Raw genomic sequence first — 16203 nt, 5'->3', positions numbered from 1 at the left:
TTCTGATTCAAATGATACCAAAACACGATAAAATTTGGAGCATATATGCTTACTTAATACATGATAACAAGTAATAAATAAATACATAAATATAATCCAAATATTTCGCGAGTCGCTCCCGAAAAAAGCACAATGCTGCAAAACACGTTATCCCGCTTGCAATTTTGTTGCCAAGAGTCGCTCGCGAAAATTGCACCTTATTGCAAAACACGTTATCGCGCTTGCAACTTCGTTGCTAAGAGTCGCTCCCGGAAAAAGCACATTGCTGCAAACGCGTTACAGGTTTGCAACTTTGTTGCCGAAAGTCGCTCCCGAAACTTGCACATTGTTGCAAACGCGTTCTGGGTTTGCAACTTTGTTGTCCACGAAAATCGCACATTGTTGCACGATGCCCCGTTTTGCAACAATGTGCAATTTTCGGGAGCTGCTTTCGGAAACAAAGTTGCAAAGGGGTCACCGCGTTTGCAATTTTGTTGCCGAAAGTCGCTCCCGAAGATTGCACATTGTTGCAAAGGGGTAACCGCGTTTGCAACTTTGTTGCCGAAAGTCGCTCCCGAAAATTGCACATTGTTGCAAACGCGTTCTCGGTTTGCAACTTTGTTGTCTCGAAAATTGGCACATTGTTGCACGGCGCCCCGTTTTGCAACAATGTGCAATTCTCGGGAGCTGCTTACGGCAACAAAGTTGCAAACCCGATTATTCTTTTGCAACTTTGTAGCCGAAAATCGCTCCCGAAAATCGCACATTGTTGCAAACGCGTTCTGGGTTTGCAACTTTGTTGTCCACGAAAATCGCACATTGTTGCACGACGCCCCGTTTTGCAACAATGTGCAATTCTCGGGAGCTGCTTACGGCAACAAAGTTGCAAACCCGATTATTCTTTTGCAACTTTGTTGCCGAAGGTCGCTCCCGAAAATAGTTGCAAAACGGGGCGTCGTGCAACAATGTGCGATTTTCGTGGTCAACAAAGTTGCAAACCCAGAACACGTTTGCAACAATGTGCAAGTTTCGGGAGCGAATCGCGGCAACAAAGTTGCAAAAGAGTAATCGCGTTAGCAACTTTGTTGCCGAGAGATGCTCCCGAAAATTGCACAATGTTGCAAAACGGGGCGCCGTGCAACAATGTGCAAATTTTCAAGACAACAAAGTTGCAAACCGAGAACGCGTTTGCAACAATGTGCTTTTTTCGGGAGCGACTCGTGGCAATAAAGTTGCAAACCCGGTTACGCGTTTGCAACAATGTGCAATTTTCGGGAGCTGCTTACGAAAACAAAGTTGCAAAGGGGTAACCGCGTTTGCAACTTTGTTGCCGCGAGTCGCTCCCGAAAATTGCACAATGTTGCAAAACGGGGCGTCGTGCAACAATGTGCAATTTTCGGGAGCGACTCGCGGCAACAAAGTTGCAAACCCGGTTACGCGTTTGCAACAATGTGCAATTTTCGGGAGCGACTCGCGGCAACAAAGTTGTAAACGGGGTAACGCGTTTTGTTGTATGCAGTACTTTGTACGCAAAACATTGCCACAAGCATTTACTTGAACACTTGTGTTCAAATGAAGAAGTGCTAAGCCACATTTTCAACTTATTCATCTATGGATAATGCAGCTTGTACGAAAGCATCTGTATGGAAAATATATGCATTAACCGTGTTCCTGATTATGTCGCTGATTTTAGAAGGGACACTCGGCAGAAATTTAAGGGAGGTCTCAAATAAACGTGGTGTAAAAGAGAGCAAAAATCGACGTAGGGATGAAGCTGTTATTACACGCGATGTAATAAATTCTCGTATAAATCGAAAATAACGGGTGGGTATTTATTACGAAAATCGACTCTAAATTTAATTAAGACGGTATACTATTAAGGCACTCTAATAACGGGTGGGCATTCTGCACGAGTAGTGGCACACTCGGCAATCGAATTCGGATTTGGACTCAAAATTTTCACGCACACTTCTTGGCCTTGACTTAGCAATATCTACAAAATGTGGGTGACTGTGAAATGGGCGCACGCGAAATGTATACGAAACGCGATTTATTTAAATTTTGTTTAATAGTGGAAACTGAATTTAAATAGAATACGCGTAAAAAGTTGAGAAAGTATGAAATAAACAAATATAAAGTATAAAGAAAGCAAAAAAAAAAAAAAGAAACCGCGAGAATTCATATCTTTCTCGATTCTATGATATGAGTTCTTGATCAAATATACGACGATAATTGGAGGGAAGTAATCGGGAAAAAATTAGATAGAAAGCGGACTAGGGATGAAGCTATTACAATACGCGATGCAATGATTATATTATAGTATTGATCCAAGTTAAAGAAATTCTCATATGTATTCCGGAAATAGATTATTAATTACGATAAACTAGTTCGACGTTTTAATTAAGGGTGGGTATACTGCACGAGTATTGTGGTACTCGTAGCAGTCAAGTTCGTTTACGAACTAGGGGCAATTCAGCTCCTATTTGAGCTCAGAACATTCAACAACAAACTACTTAACCAAACACCGAAAAAATACCATTTGTGCAACTCACTGTTTGCAGATGAAACATTTGGACACTGTAATTCCTTGCAAACAGCTGGGCAGTACAATTTCTCGTCTACCTTTGAATATTAGTTTAGAAAATAACTAGTGACAAAACCAATTGAAAATTATCTCCTCAATAGCGGAGAAAAAATTAGAAAAATTAAAAAATATTTCTAAATTAGTTTCAATAGCTACAAGAGAAGTATTACATATTATTGATTAATAACAATAGCAGAAATTATGAAATTCTTCATTGGATATTTTATAATTAAAAGCAAATAGATCAACTTCAAATGCAAGAAATAGGAAGTGATAAATTAAAGGACAAATGAGTTCGCGAAACATCGACGCTTCCTTATACATACTATACATATAGGGTCAACGACCTCTCCTCAAAGACGCTAGCGAAGACGTCAGCAAGAGCAGGAGAACTTCAGTAATTATCCTTAAAGAATTTCATTTTTCTATTATAATACCCTATAATTTATTAACTTTTACAATTTCATTATAAATTCATATTCTCGACAATTTGTCGAGACACTACACACACTATATATTATAATTTATACATTTTTAGATGCAACTTTCTTCAATAAAAAAGCTACATTTTAACGTTCTCATTACTTACTCGTGGTTAAATTACGTTAGTAACGATTGAAAATCAGGTTGAGAATAACCGTAGTAAAGGTAAAATTATTATCTCAAATAATTTCTAACATAAATCAGAAGTTTATTTAATATTTGCTTCTCGTAATACCATGAAACAATTTATATCGTACATTTTCTCTGTTTGTACGAAATCTATAGTTAGTAATAATTAAAAATCAGGTTGATCTGTGGTCATCGAATGCAAAATAAACATAGTGAAGGTAAGATCATTATGTTAAATAACTTTTTCACATAAATCAAACGTTTCTTTCTTGTAACACCGTTAAATAATTTATATTATAGATTTTCTCTATTTACACTAAATTTACAATTCTATTTACACATTATCATAGTTATATCTGTACACATTTTGCTGCACCGCGTTATTTTCTCTGTGAATTCTGTAATTTTATTATTAGAACACATTTGAGTATCAAATACATAAACAAATTTCTTACAAACACTGTAACTTAATTCTTACAAATTTGAACTTATTTTTAAGTATAAATATGTTTCTCCCCATTTAATTACATACATAAATATGCTTCCTTAACGAGTTTATTTTATATAACCTTAAAGAACAAGAAATTACAATTTTAAATCCTACTCTTACATATCAAAGCGTGAGCTAAAAAAAAAAAAAGTACCGAAACATTCCCAAACAAGTCCTGAATGTGCTACAACTCGGTCACAACGAGCGTTTTACGTTCGACTGGCCAGTAGTCAAAGGGTTAATTTTCTCTCCCTACAAAAGATGCAGAAAAAAAAAAAGGGAAAAAACCACTTCGACCAACTCAAATACTTGTATCTACTACGTTAACCCTTTCATTGCTATTGGCGTTTTGAAAATTTGCTCGAGCTGTACTGTTGGTGCCTTTCGGTACACTTCCACCTTAATTCAGTAGTTACACTCGCGGCAAAAAGTTTCAGACTACCTGGCAATTTACACTAATATTGAATCTGCTAACTAATTCTTTACACATTTAAAATTGACGTTGTGGAGATCAATAGCAGTCTACACTTCGTTCCGATTGATCTGAGTAATGAAAAATTCGTTAAAAAATTCTGAAATTCGTAAAATTTTACACTTAAACTTTAATACTAAACTTTTTTTCTCCTGTAGTACAATTTTATTCTTAACGTTAATTTAATTAATCTTAACACTAGGTTTACGGGACGCGTCATTTTGACGCATTTCGAATTTCGCTAAGAAAATTAGGGAAACCGTTTTCATTTCTCTCCTACCACTTATGCTTATTATAAATTTTATAGAAATATATCGTTCATATTATCATACATTTATAAGTTAACAGTGTATAATATGTTGTTTTTAAAGAAAATACGCGGTTTCATTCACACGTATCTGTAGAGACATCGTAAACTTAGTGTTAATTTAACAAACCGAATTTCAAAACGGCACGACAGAAACGATAAAAATTTACCGTCTGCGGCACACGTTACGTATTGAAATCCTGCCGCAGCGAAGAAGTGGATTAAAGACCATGCACAAGTGGATTTCTTTCTCAATTTTCGTCGGCATTCAGCGGGACGTTCAATCGTCTCGTTAAGCTCGCGCCAGCTCGCTTGCAATGGTAACGTGCACGCAACTATTCCGCGAGATTCCGTTATCCGCCATTAATCCCGAAGCCACGGTGCCGATTGATTTATATCGTAATCGCGGCGGTGTACGATTTCACGACGTGAAGAAAAATACTCGTTCGGTCCCCTCGTACGATCCGTGACGCTCGAGCGCCGGTAATCATCATTATCGCGTCGCGTAATCTGAACGCCGGAGCCTTTCCCATCAGATATGTACGTAGACGAAATCGTGTACATACACGTGAACGAGGGGAAAAAAGAAAAACTCTTGGTTCCATGCAGGTACAGCGATAATCCGAGATTACAGGGAAATCAGCGCGATCATAGTCATAAGTGATTCCAAGGTTTCTTCGTTCGAACAGGGACACGCCTTTCGATACTATCACTTTGCGTCTTTTTTTTTTTTTTTGTTATTTACTCTTTATGCGTATTTTTCTGACTTTGTATCGAGTAAACGTGGATTGAAAAGTGTTTGCTGGTAAATAGAAGTCGTAGGTGTGGTTCAACACGTTCTGTACGGAAGGAGAATTACAGGAATTGTAGATTTTTTGCGGAACTTTGAAACGAAGTTAAACAATGGTATTAAAATGTTTAATTGTAGAAATATGTCGATTGAATTCTTGACACTTTAATATTCGTTTGCACGTATCTTGCATGAATATTATTTTCTGTTTGATGAGATTACTATTTCTGAAAATTGTGTGGTAATGGCTTAAAGACAGATATCCGTACTTAAGGATTGATAATTACTATGTCCGAAATATGTTCGTGAGTTAAGTTACTGATACATATGGCGTTAATTAAATCAGTTTCTTTGTTGGTAGAATTGAAATAGGTACTTTAGATGTAGAAACATTGTAGACTAGAGATAATGATGGTTAATATTCTAGATTGACGATTTATAACTAGCTCCAATGGTAAAGTATTTATATTCGATGGTCATTCCCCAAATGCAGCTTAAACTATATTAAAATCCCAGTTTAATGTTATTACTAAAATAATTTCGTTATCTTTCAATAGCAACGCTGTTAGAGCTTCTTTTAATAAAGTAAAATTAACGAGTTTGTAAACCCACTTTTAGAGAATTATTCAGTTCCCAACACTGTGTAAAATATTCCCCCGACTTTATAAATTCCTAGATCTCGTTTAACTCTAAAGTAATTATAATAGAATCTAAATTGTGTGTTCTAGATTACTGTACACTCTTATTGAAACAAATACCCTAACTCAAACTTATCCACAACCAAACTTCACATTCAACATTCATCAATAATATCTCAAAATACCCAATTCACAATTTCCACAAACAAACAAAAATCCCTAGCCTTCTAAAATACCCGAAAAACTACTCAAACCTCACAAATGAATTAAAACAAACACTCAAACCTCTTCACAACCACACTTCATCAACATTCAACAATAACATCCCAAAAGTATCCAATTCCCGCTAACAAAAAAATCCCTAGCCTCCCAAAATACCCGAAAAAACTACTCGAATAAAAAAGAAGAAAATACGCGTAGACGAAGCTGTTTAGTTTTCCCTTCAAAGTAATGTCGAGCATCGTAAATCTTGTCGGGGAACGATTGCAAAATCAAAAAAAAAAAAAAAAAAAAAAAAAAAAAGATAAAAGACACCCTATAATGTATAACGCTGTACCGATAAAGAGGGGCTAACACGAGGCTTTCGATGTTTTTCTCCCGGCGTCGCGACGCAGGAGAGCGACGGTGGTTGCGATGGTAGCGACGCCGAGATGATCGGTAATGGGAGACGCGGAGGCGGAACGGAAAGGGATCGCGATATGGAGGAGGATGAGGACGAAGGAAGGGAGGAAAGGAGCTCAGAGGGTGGAGGTGGTGGAGGTTTCGGTGGTTGGAGATCCCACTTACTCGGTGGGCTAACTCAACGTGTCAAATCCTGGTACTGGGGCGCCAGGCCCCTCGTAAGTTTTCTATCAAACGAACCACAACACACAAAACGTCTACCACGCACAGATACTTCTCCTTTTTTCTATTTCTTCTTCTCTTTAATTTCCCCTTTTTTTTTTCTTCAATTTTAATTCTCTTTCGTTCTTTCTGATTTTCTTTTCTCGTACTTATTTAACACTCGGTAGGCAAACCGACGAGTCGTTTATCTTTCCAAATCTAATTGTTTTTTTTTCTTAGTGTTCTAGGCGTTCAGAAGATCTGGAAAAATTCTGAGATACTTATCAAAGTCTCTGTTATATCGTACAATTTTTCGTTACGTCAAATGTTTCAAACTTTTTGCAATAAAAATACAAATTCGTCGCGAGGAAATGTTGTTGCCTACAGAGGGTTAAAATTATTTGTCCTTTTTTCTCTCGTTTCTTTTCACGTTTCATTCGACGTCACGCGAAATTCAGAAGCTTCGAACCGTCCGGAATGAACCGTTGAACCGTGTTCACACTATACTCGAGGAGTTTCCTTGAAACTTAAACGGCCACCTTAACGAACCTCGAGTGCGTTTTAAAAGCCTCGGAGCGTTAAAATCTCCAGACTAATGCAAATTTGCAAGTTTCCGTGCTTCTGCCACGTAGATTTTTAAATTTTCCGAGGCTTTTAAGGCTCTTACGACTCTTTGGCGGAAAATTTGAGATTCTCGTCGAGATTTGTGCATGATTTTTTTCTTCCTCGCGATTCGAAGCTTCGAATACGATGAAGAGAGACAGACTGCCCGTTACATGTTTTGTGAAATGGTGAGAAGGAAGGAATTCTCTCTTTTTCTTCAAATTTCCTATCTTTTCTACTTTTTTTTTCTTTTTTGTCTCCAAGGGCGGAAAATAAACCGAGAGCTATTTCTAAACGTTTCCTAATTCTTTAAGTGTTCACGACCGAAGAATAATTTAACATCGTGAGTAAAATAAATTTTCTGAAATTTTTGGTCGAGAATGTTTCGAATTTATCCATCGGTAGCCTCGTTCTTCTAGATCTAACGATAGATAAATAGAATAGCGATGAATTTTCGTTAGAATTAAAGAAATTTCGATAGAAGGTAGTTAGACAATAGTTAGACGAACCGCGGAGCTTATCTGATAAACGTCTCCAAATATTTCAGTTTTCGACAGGTAATAATGGAAAGTTCCAACAGAATTGTCGAGCGAACAGCCTCGAAACTTTAATACTTTGCCCGAGCACACGTTCACCCTGACAAAACGAAACTTTTCCAACAATTTGCAAGATGTGTAATAACGAAGTTTGTGTATTATAAAGTCAAGAAACTACTTCGATTTTAAATACGAAATTTTCTCAAGCAATTAAAGAAAAACAGATATAAAAATTTCGTAATTTTCCAGTCGTAATTTCCAGTAATCTTTGTGTAACAATATTAAAAAAATTGCAATAGAAAAAGGTATTTTTCTTATAGGAAATATACGTGATGGGTAAATCATTTTCAATTCCATTTTGAAGTGAAACAATGTTATCTTAATTTGATCATCTAATTTTCGAGCCATCGGATACGATCATCCCCTTTGGCATGAAATTTCTCTTACAATTAGATCTCTGTCCTTTTTCTTTCTCTTCCACATTAACATATATATCTGTCTGTCTATTTCTATTTACTTCCTTCTCTCTTTCTCTCTGTATTCACCAAAAATCAACTTCCTTTTTTGCTCTTAGAGTTAGTCGAATTTAGTCGAAATAGCGATAGGTGTGTACGTGTTTTTTCTTAGATGTCTTGCACATGCTACTTTCGATTTGTCCTTAACTATATTCAACGCACGACTACTATAATAGAAATAATTCTGGCGTGTATGTATAATTACGACAGTATACTTTAACAGATCACATTCTGTGTAATTATATGCACACGTTGGAATATATGTCAAAGTGTATTTTACATAGATGTCTTGGCATGCACGATCACTTTACTCACATCGAAAAAGAAAAAAAAAAAAGAAAGATATGAAAAGAAAAATACAGTATAGCGATAGTCGCGATTCTCTTTTCTTTCGTTTAGAACATTGGCTCGTAGAGGTAAAAATCGTGTGGTAAAAATGTAGAGAATAATATAGATGTTCGTTTCATCCTATTCGATTACCGTAGAGACCGTGTATTAGCGATTAGAAACGTGCAATCGGATCCTCCGTGATCGTAGACGACCGATAGAATGACACGGTAGAGTTCACCAAAGAGGAACTCGTAGGATGAAAGTCTCGATCGGTAATAGGACGCCATCGATGACGGTAAATCAGCAGAGAAAGCGTGGACAGGAGTTTTCACCGAACAAGGAAACCTGGGTGAGACCGGAAAATCAATGAAAGGCTCACCGATGTGTTCTTTTTAATTGGACGTTGATCATTTATTAATCGTTCTGTTTCGATTTTTAGTTTTTCTCGAATTTTTACATTAATACTCTGTCATTCATAAGTATTCGTTGATTTTTTTTTCAGTTCGATTATTAAAAATTTACTCGTTGCAGATTTTCGAGGTAAAATTGTTCTGGAATTTTTGTATCGATACTGTATCACTTTATTCGTCGAGTTTTGTTTTAATTTGTGCGATTATTAAAAATTTACAAATTTTCGAGATAAAATTGTTCAAAGGAAGGTAAATATTTGTGAGAGATAGTATAAATACATTTTCCTTTTCTCCTTATCGTGGAATAATTATTGGACGTTTATTATAAATTTTCAGTTTGTTTGTTCTTGTTAACACGTTGACTGCCCAGAGTTTCGTGTTTCACGCCGCAATTGAATACTCCCGGAGTCTCGTTTTATTTGTATTATTTATAAGGAAAATTATTAGCCGTTTGTGAAATTATATTTTACCTAAAATATTTGTGGAATTATTTAGCTCGACGGGATGAACCTTTTCTTACAAAAAAATAAAATAATCGTATTAAAATTAAGAAGAAATATTCACCATCATTCAGGATCGAATAAATCTTAATTTTTCCAATTACAGTTACATACATTTAATATACACTTTACATTATTACTCAATTAATTACCTAATTCAGAATTACATTCTTTTTATTTTTTCCATTTATAATCGCATACACTTGAAGTAGGCACATTTTATTCCACATTTTTATCTAGTTATTTGTGTTATTTAAAATCACATACGTGTCACTGTTTATTATCCACATTTTCACGTTATTCAGAATTTCAGTTCAACGATGTTAAAAATACTGCAAAAAATTTCTATCCTAAAAGAATTCTTAAGCGAACGACAATCAGTTCGACAACAATAGTTTCAATTCTTTGAATACTTTTTAAAACTGCACGCAAGCAATATTGGAAACAAAATATGGACGATATTATTTGCAGTATCTTTGAAGTAAAAAATAATACAAACAGTATTGAAAAAAAGAATATGGACAATAATGTTTGCAGACTCCCTTTAAAATCGAAATTTACGTACAATTAATATAAAAAATGTACATACTGGCAATATTATTGATCACACGGAGGCGTCTTTGAAGTGACAAATGGCCGTCGCGGCAGTCGGCGTGTTAATTTTCGATTATTTCGGACACACAGCGATCCAGATGAATTCGGTTCGATCTGGCCCGGGTAGGCGGAGAAATTCGCGAAGAAACGCTCGATCTCGTCGCACGTCCGCGAAACACTTTCACCGATTCACGGTTTCTCCGCGAAACTCGCCTCGCGAACTCGCTTCGATTTCCACGCTTGTCAACCGTGACCTACGGACCCGAGCCGCCAAAACGTCCATGCTAATTAATAGAAATTCGACTCGCGCGGATTAAGAGAATTCCGAAAGGCCGTCGATCAGATCTAGGAGATCCAGAAACTCGCAACGAGAACCGATCGGGACCGTTCAACGAGGGCATTAACATTCGAGAGACCCGCGAGTCGACTCGCCTCTTATACAAGGTGTGCAAGTAATTGTGATATGACTTGAAAAAGAAATTGTGATTCCACGAGAAAAAAGACATTTTTGGAAGACAAGATTTCCTTTTCGAATAAAAAAATATCACTCTGGAGAAACTAAATTTTTAACTACTGCGCCACGATTTCTGGGACACCCTGTATAGAAGAGGGGAGAAATAACGGAGTTTGCCCGGGAAACAGAATTTTCGCGAAATAGTCGAATTTTAGGAAATTTTGGAAAAGGTTCGTAGTTACTAATATCGAGAAGTTCCACGAGGAATTTAGACGATCATGATCATAAATGAAAAAAAAAACAGTATCATACATTTGTCTCATGGTTTATCGTTCTTTTTCTCGCACGTCACAGTTCTGTGAAATTGCGAAGTTTTTTTGGTTAGAAGAAAAAAAAAAAGATGATCGTGCAATTTCTGCGACACGTAAGTTCGATTGGAATGAATTTCAAAGATTGAAATAATCGCGACAAACACCACCACTACCACCACCACCACTCTGTCCGAGCACCACCAAACACCCAACTGCTACCAGCCTATCAGCAAGCATGAAACTTAATTTTTTAATATACTCTTGTGATACCTATATCGATTATAATATACAGAGTGTCTCACCAATTCTACCCCCTTTAAATATCTCCGTTATTTCAAGTGACAAGGGAGAAACATTACTCGCGAAAGTTTTACGATTGCAAGAAAGACATATCGTGGTTGCGATAGTTTTCTTTTGCAGACGGAGGTCAATTATATTCTTCAAATGGAATTTTCCATTTTTCATAGTCAAGTTAGATTGAATAGCGAATCTCCAGTGCAAAGGTATTAAGGTACGTTTATCTTGAAATTCCTGAGATATCACTTTCTGAAATATCATTTTCCCGAGATTTCCTCGAGTACTATTCTGTCTCTCGGATATTATTTCCCTTGCGAGAAATTGTTTTCTTGAAAAATTTGGTGTATAGGGAAACACATCGCACGATATAACGCGAAAGAGTTACTGAAACGATAATACATTTCAATGATTACAAATACAATCGTTGAAAGTATATTTCACAATGAAAATAATAAGGTGGACAAAGTCGAGTATCTCAGGTATAGTGAATTTTAGATTAGGTCTTAAATGTACCTCGGTACATACGTATATGTATACTTTTATACTCAGAATTCTACGAATTCGTTAATCCATCTAATTTGACTATAAAAGAATTGCCCTCCATATCTCCCCAAACTATCGCCGCCATGTTGTCTCTTTCTTGCAACCGTACAACTCTTGTAAGTAATGTTTTCCCTTACTACTCGAAACAACGGAGATATTTCAGGTGAACAGTGTTGGTGGGGCATCTTGTATGCATATACATATATATATATTTTTTTCATTCGCACTCACGTTTCTACACGATGTTGTGTATTACGATATGCATATAGGTAACCGGGAGAGATGTGCACCGTTGTGGAGAAGCGAAGCCCGGTAGGCATTGGAAGTTGGCTGCAGTTTGAGCACCGAGACGAATTTAGCGAAATTTGCAAACGAATTTCTTTCCGATAATCGCGATTATCCTGAGAATGCTGTAAGACACTGAATTACAAAATGATCTATAGTTGCCTGAGGATCGTCTCTCAGTTGACTCGAGAAAAATTCTGTTAACCTAAACGTAACAATTTAAGATTAACACTTTGCACGAACAACGGAGCAATCTGAAACGAGAAATTTCCTATATCGTCTGACGTGAAAGTGCAAAGTGGTAGCGGCGAATATCGAGACACGTTTAACGACAAAGTCTTCATGTCGCTGCTTCTAATCAAGACAGAACAGCGAACATTCTCGTGTAACCAACTTTGCAGACTACCAGAACTCCCTTCGACTACAGCGTGCACACGAACTCGTCAGCATCAGCCTCCTTAGCTCTTGTGTGCTGTCATCGTGCGTGTTCGGAGTGACTTTGACGGACTTTGTGACGGCGGCCGTGTTTCAAAGCTAGACTAAATCCGAGGAAAAGGAAGAACATTTTTTAACTCGAAAATCATATACCGTATTTCTCTGAGACCTTTCGCATGTTAAAAGTGAAGTTGAAAAAGAGAAGAAACGTAGAAAATATCTTCATCGACGAGAATTTTCTTGGAAATTCCAAGTATTGGACGAGTAACGGTGGCTGTCACAATACCGCAAGGTCGACCAAAAGCCAGATCAGGCGTGCAATTTCCCATAAAATGTAGCTCTGCCCGTTTCAGGAACTCGCGCACAAGCTCTCACGGAGCTTTGATATGCAGGAAGCGCAACTTCTTGAGGAGGGCGGCTCTGGTGGCGCGGCAGCTGGGGCTGGAGGTGCCGGTGGACCACCTAGAAGGCATCACAGTGCTCAAAGACTGGCTAGAAGCGAACTATCCGAGAGAAGAGAGGAAGATGGTGCGTTGGTGGTACCTGATCATCAGGGTAACCTGAGGATCACCGTGAAGAAGACCAAGTCGATTTTGGGGATTGCCATTGAAGGTGGTGCTAACACCAAGCATCCGCTGCCCAGGATCATTAATATACATGTAAGTTTATGATTTATCGATTTATTCACGCGTTTCGTGTTACCGGAAAGATACCAGTTCTGGTCAAATTTGGTAACTGTAGGATCGCCAGCGTTTCTTGAGAAACGAACGGCGAGGGCAATGAAAGCTCGGGTAGGGAACAGATCCTATTCGCGAGGTCTCGACGAAGCGCGTTAGTTTCAACCCTTTCACAGTCTAACAATATTATGAATTACGGTAAAAAGGAATTTAGATTTTACGCGTATCTTTTTAACGGGCACGCCGTGAGTGATCATTTTTAAAACACGTAGTTATTTCTTTCTAACTTCCCTCTTAAGAGTCTCTCTCAGGATAAACTGTCGAAGGGTTAAGTTAGTTTTAAGCGTTACAGGAAAAAGCCAAAGGCAAGGGTGTGGAACAAGTATCGGTGTGGGGTAAGATTTGGAAGAGAGGAGACTTTGGGTTGAAAGCGTGGAAAGAAAGATTGTGTGTGGAAACAGCGTGGTTTATAGTTAACGTAGACACTTAGTTTTTGTTTCATTTCTTGCCGAACCTCAATCACAGGTCCAAGAAAATCCCACGTAACGAAAGTAACGGATTGAAAAAATTATATCGTTAATAAAACTAGAGGTAATTACTTGGAAAGCGGACGACATAAATGTATGTTGTAAAAATCAACATTTTAACACGTTAAGCACCAAGCCTGTTTTGCCTTCCTTTCCGTTTAGCCCGCGATATCCGATTTTACCGATATGCTGGCGGCCGGAGATCTGTGTAAGGTTGCGATAAGACTGCGTGTGTTTTATAATTCTCGTTAAAATTTTTTTTTGGTAACAAGTAATATTTAGGTGCATTTTTTTATGATCTCTAAATTATTTAAAATTTATTTAGTTCGGACTGACGCGGTCCGAACGAAAAGTATACTGTCAGTCACCGGCGACTGACATAGCGCTCAACGTGTTAAACAACTTTTTCCTATATACCAGACTCTCTTAATTTTGTAATATAAAATAGGAACTTTCATTTTATACTATTTAGAGTCCTGCAGCCCTTCTGATCGAGTCGGCACAGAAAATTATTGATTGCGAATTGAATTCACTAAAGCCCGATCGTGATACGCACGAAAGTGGATTAAAACGTCGAGAATTCAACTCACCGAAGTATTTCCATTGAAATTATACTTCGATATAATTATTAATTTAATACGATTCCTATTGAAATATTTCAGTGAGTTGAGTTCTTCACATTTTTATCTACTTTTGTGCGTATTTTGTTTGGGCTTCGAATCCAATAGTACTCCTTTTCGCCTAATGGAAGTTCCATTTGTAAAAAAAAAAAAAAAGTATCGTATACCATTGATGGTACGCGCTGAATTTTCCATTCAGGCCTTTTGATACTTTGAGAAATCATGCATATATAGAGTGGTTACCACATCGTGCACTATATTCTACAGTAATTCTGGATGTTTCTATTTAATTGTAATTTATTTAAGTAAAAACTAATTTGCTTCGTTCTATACTGCATTTTCTTTATTTCGAGACTAAAAATGGAAATTTGGCAAGAAACGTGTTAATTTCATTAACTGGAATATTTTTAGGTGTACATTCACATTTTAACCGTTTCGTTACCAAGGATAACTAGTCTTTCTTCAAAGTTTCGGAATATTCGTTTGCTAAATTATGTGTACTTACACATAAAATTTTATAAGGAACATAAGACTATTTCGAAGCACTCTAACAACTTTCTAAATGACATTCACTATTTTTTATCAAATTCGTTGTCTTTTAACTTTCAACACATGTCGAAATGATTCAATACTCAAATATCATATTCACACTTGGCAACAAAGTGAATACTAACTTACAATAATTTCAATTCCCCTTCTCACATGTATAAACAACAAAAAGTCACTAATTTGTAAATTCGATAACTTGCAAAAATACGAACTTTGCGTAACAAAAGGGTTAAACAAGTTCTTTACATAAAATCGTTACACACGTACAAAGTGCTTATCATTATGATATAATACATTCACAGGACAATGGAGCAGCGTTCGAGGCAGGTGGTCTCGAGGTCGGTCAGCTGATCCTAGAAGTGGACGGTCACAAAGTCGAAGGTAATTTCGCTGCAGTTCGCCCATCGAGGCGAGTCAGTAGAGATAAACAAACGCACGTGGTCGAGACAGGAGAGTATTCACAACCTTCAGACACTGTAACACTAAATCCGAGAAATCGAAACAAACCCTAAGATCGACCCATGTAAATTTCCTCCTGAACTATCGTTCGTCAATCGACAGTTGCTTAGCACGCGAATCTTTTGTTTACCTCTACTGACTCGACTCGTTGAACTAATACTAAGAGTACTAATGTACCATATTGAATCTGTTCACCAGGTCTCCATCATCAGGAGGTAGCAAGACTGATCGCCGAATCATTCGCGAGACGCGATCGCAACGAGATCGAGTTCCTGGTTGTCGAGGCGAAGAAGAGCAACTTAGAGCCGAAACCTACGGCTCTGATATTCTTGGAAGCGTAGCAGGAATCTCCCACCTCCGAGCCGGAACCACCATAGCCCAAAATGGCCAGAGCTCGACCCCTGACACACTTTGAGCCCCGTCGACGTTGAATCGTCGACGATAGAAGCTGAAGAGACTGTGATAGAAGAAGTAAGAAAGGAATCGTGAAAAGCTCGTGCATCGGTGAAACACCAAGAAGACGGCTGGAAATAATGAGAAACGAGCTTATTATTACTCTTCATCTTCAGCAAAACGCTCTCGATTTCATGGTCGAGCTCTTAGTCAGGTGCTAATTGAACCTGGCCCTGGTGGTGGGATTTTTCTACGAGAAATAATCACGCGAAACGAAAGGAAGATACGAGAAGATGTGTTAGGCGATGAGGAAATCTCGATTAGCGAGTCAATGGGATGAAAATTTGTACGACTGTCCTCGTTGTTTACCGGTTGAAGATAACGCTAGCAAATGTCGTAGCTTTGTATCTTTCGAGCTTCGACAATGCAAGAAGAATGGTGACGATGCAATGAGGAATAAAAAAGGAAGAA

The 16203-nt window shown here is 37.5% G+C and overlaps 1 protein-coding gene across 1 annotated transcript; it reads left to right on the top strand.

Annotated features, from left to right (window-relative positions):
* The first annotated feature begins 6322 nt into the window (after positions 1-6322).
* On the top strand, positions 6323-15713 carry LOC108572516. The gene is made up of 5 exons (XM_017934767.1): positions 6323-6334; positions 6439-6711; positions 12861-13166; positions 15183-15261; positions 15538-15713. Exons 1-5 carry the CDS (start codon positions 6323-6325, stop codon positions 15678-15680), a joined length of 813 nt encoding a protein of 270 aa, XP_017790256.1. The 3' UTR covers positions 15681-15713.
* The last annotated feature ends 490 nt before the right edge of the window (positions 15714-16203 follow it).

Source organism: Habropoda laboriosa, unplaced genomic scaffold (genome assembly GCF_001263275.1).
Source record: "Habropoda laboriosa isolate 0110345459 unplaced genomic scaffold, ASM126327v1 scaffold129, whole genome shotgun sequence".
Classification (NCBI taxonomy): domain Eukaryota; kingdom Metazoa; phylum Arthropoda; class Insecta; order Hymenoptera; family Apidae; genus Habropoda; species Habropoda laboriosa.
This window is presented reverse-complemented; position numbering and strand designations above follow the sequence as displayed.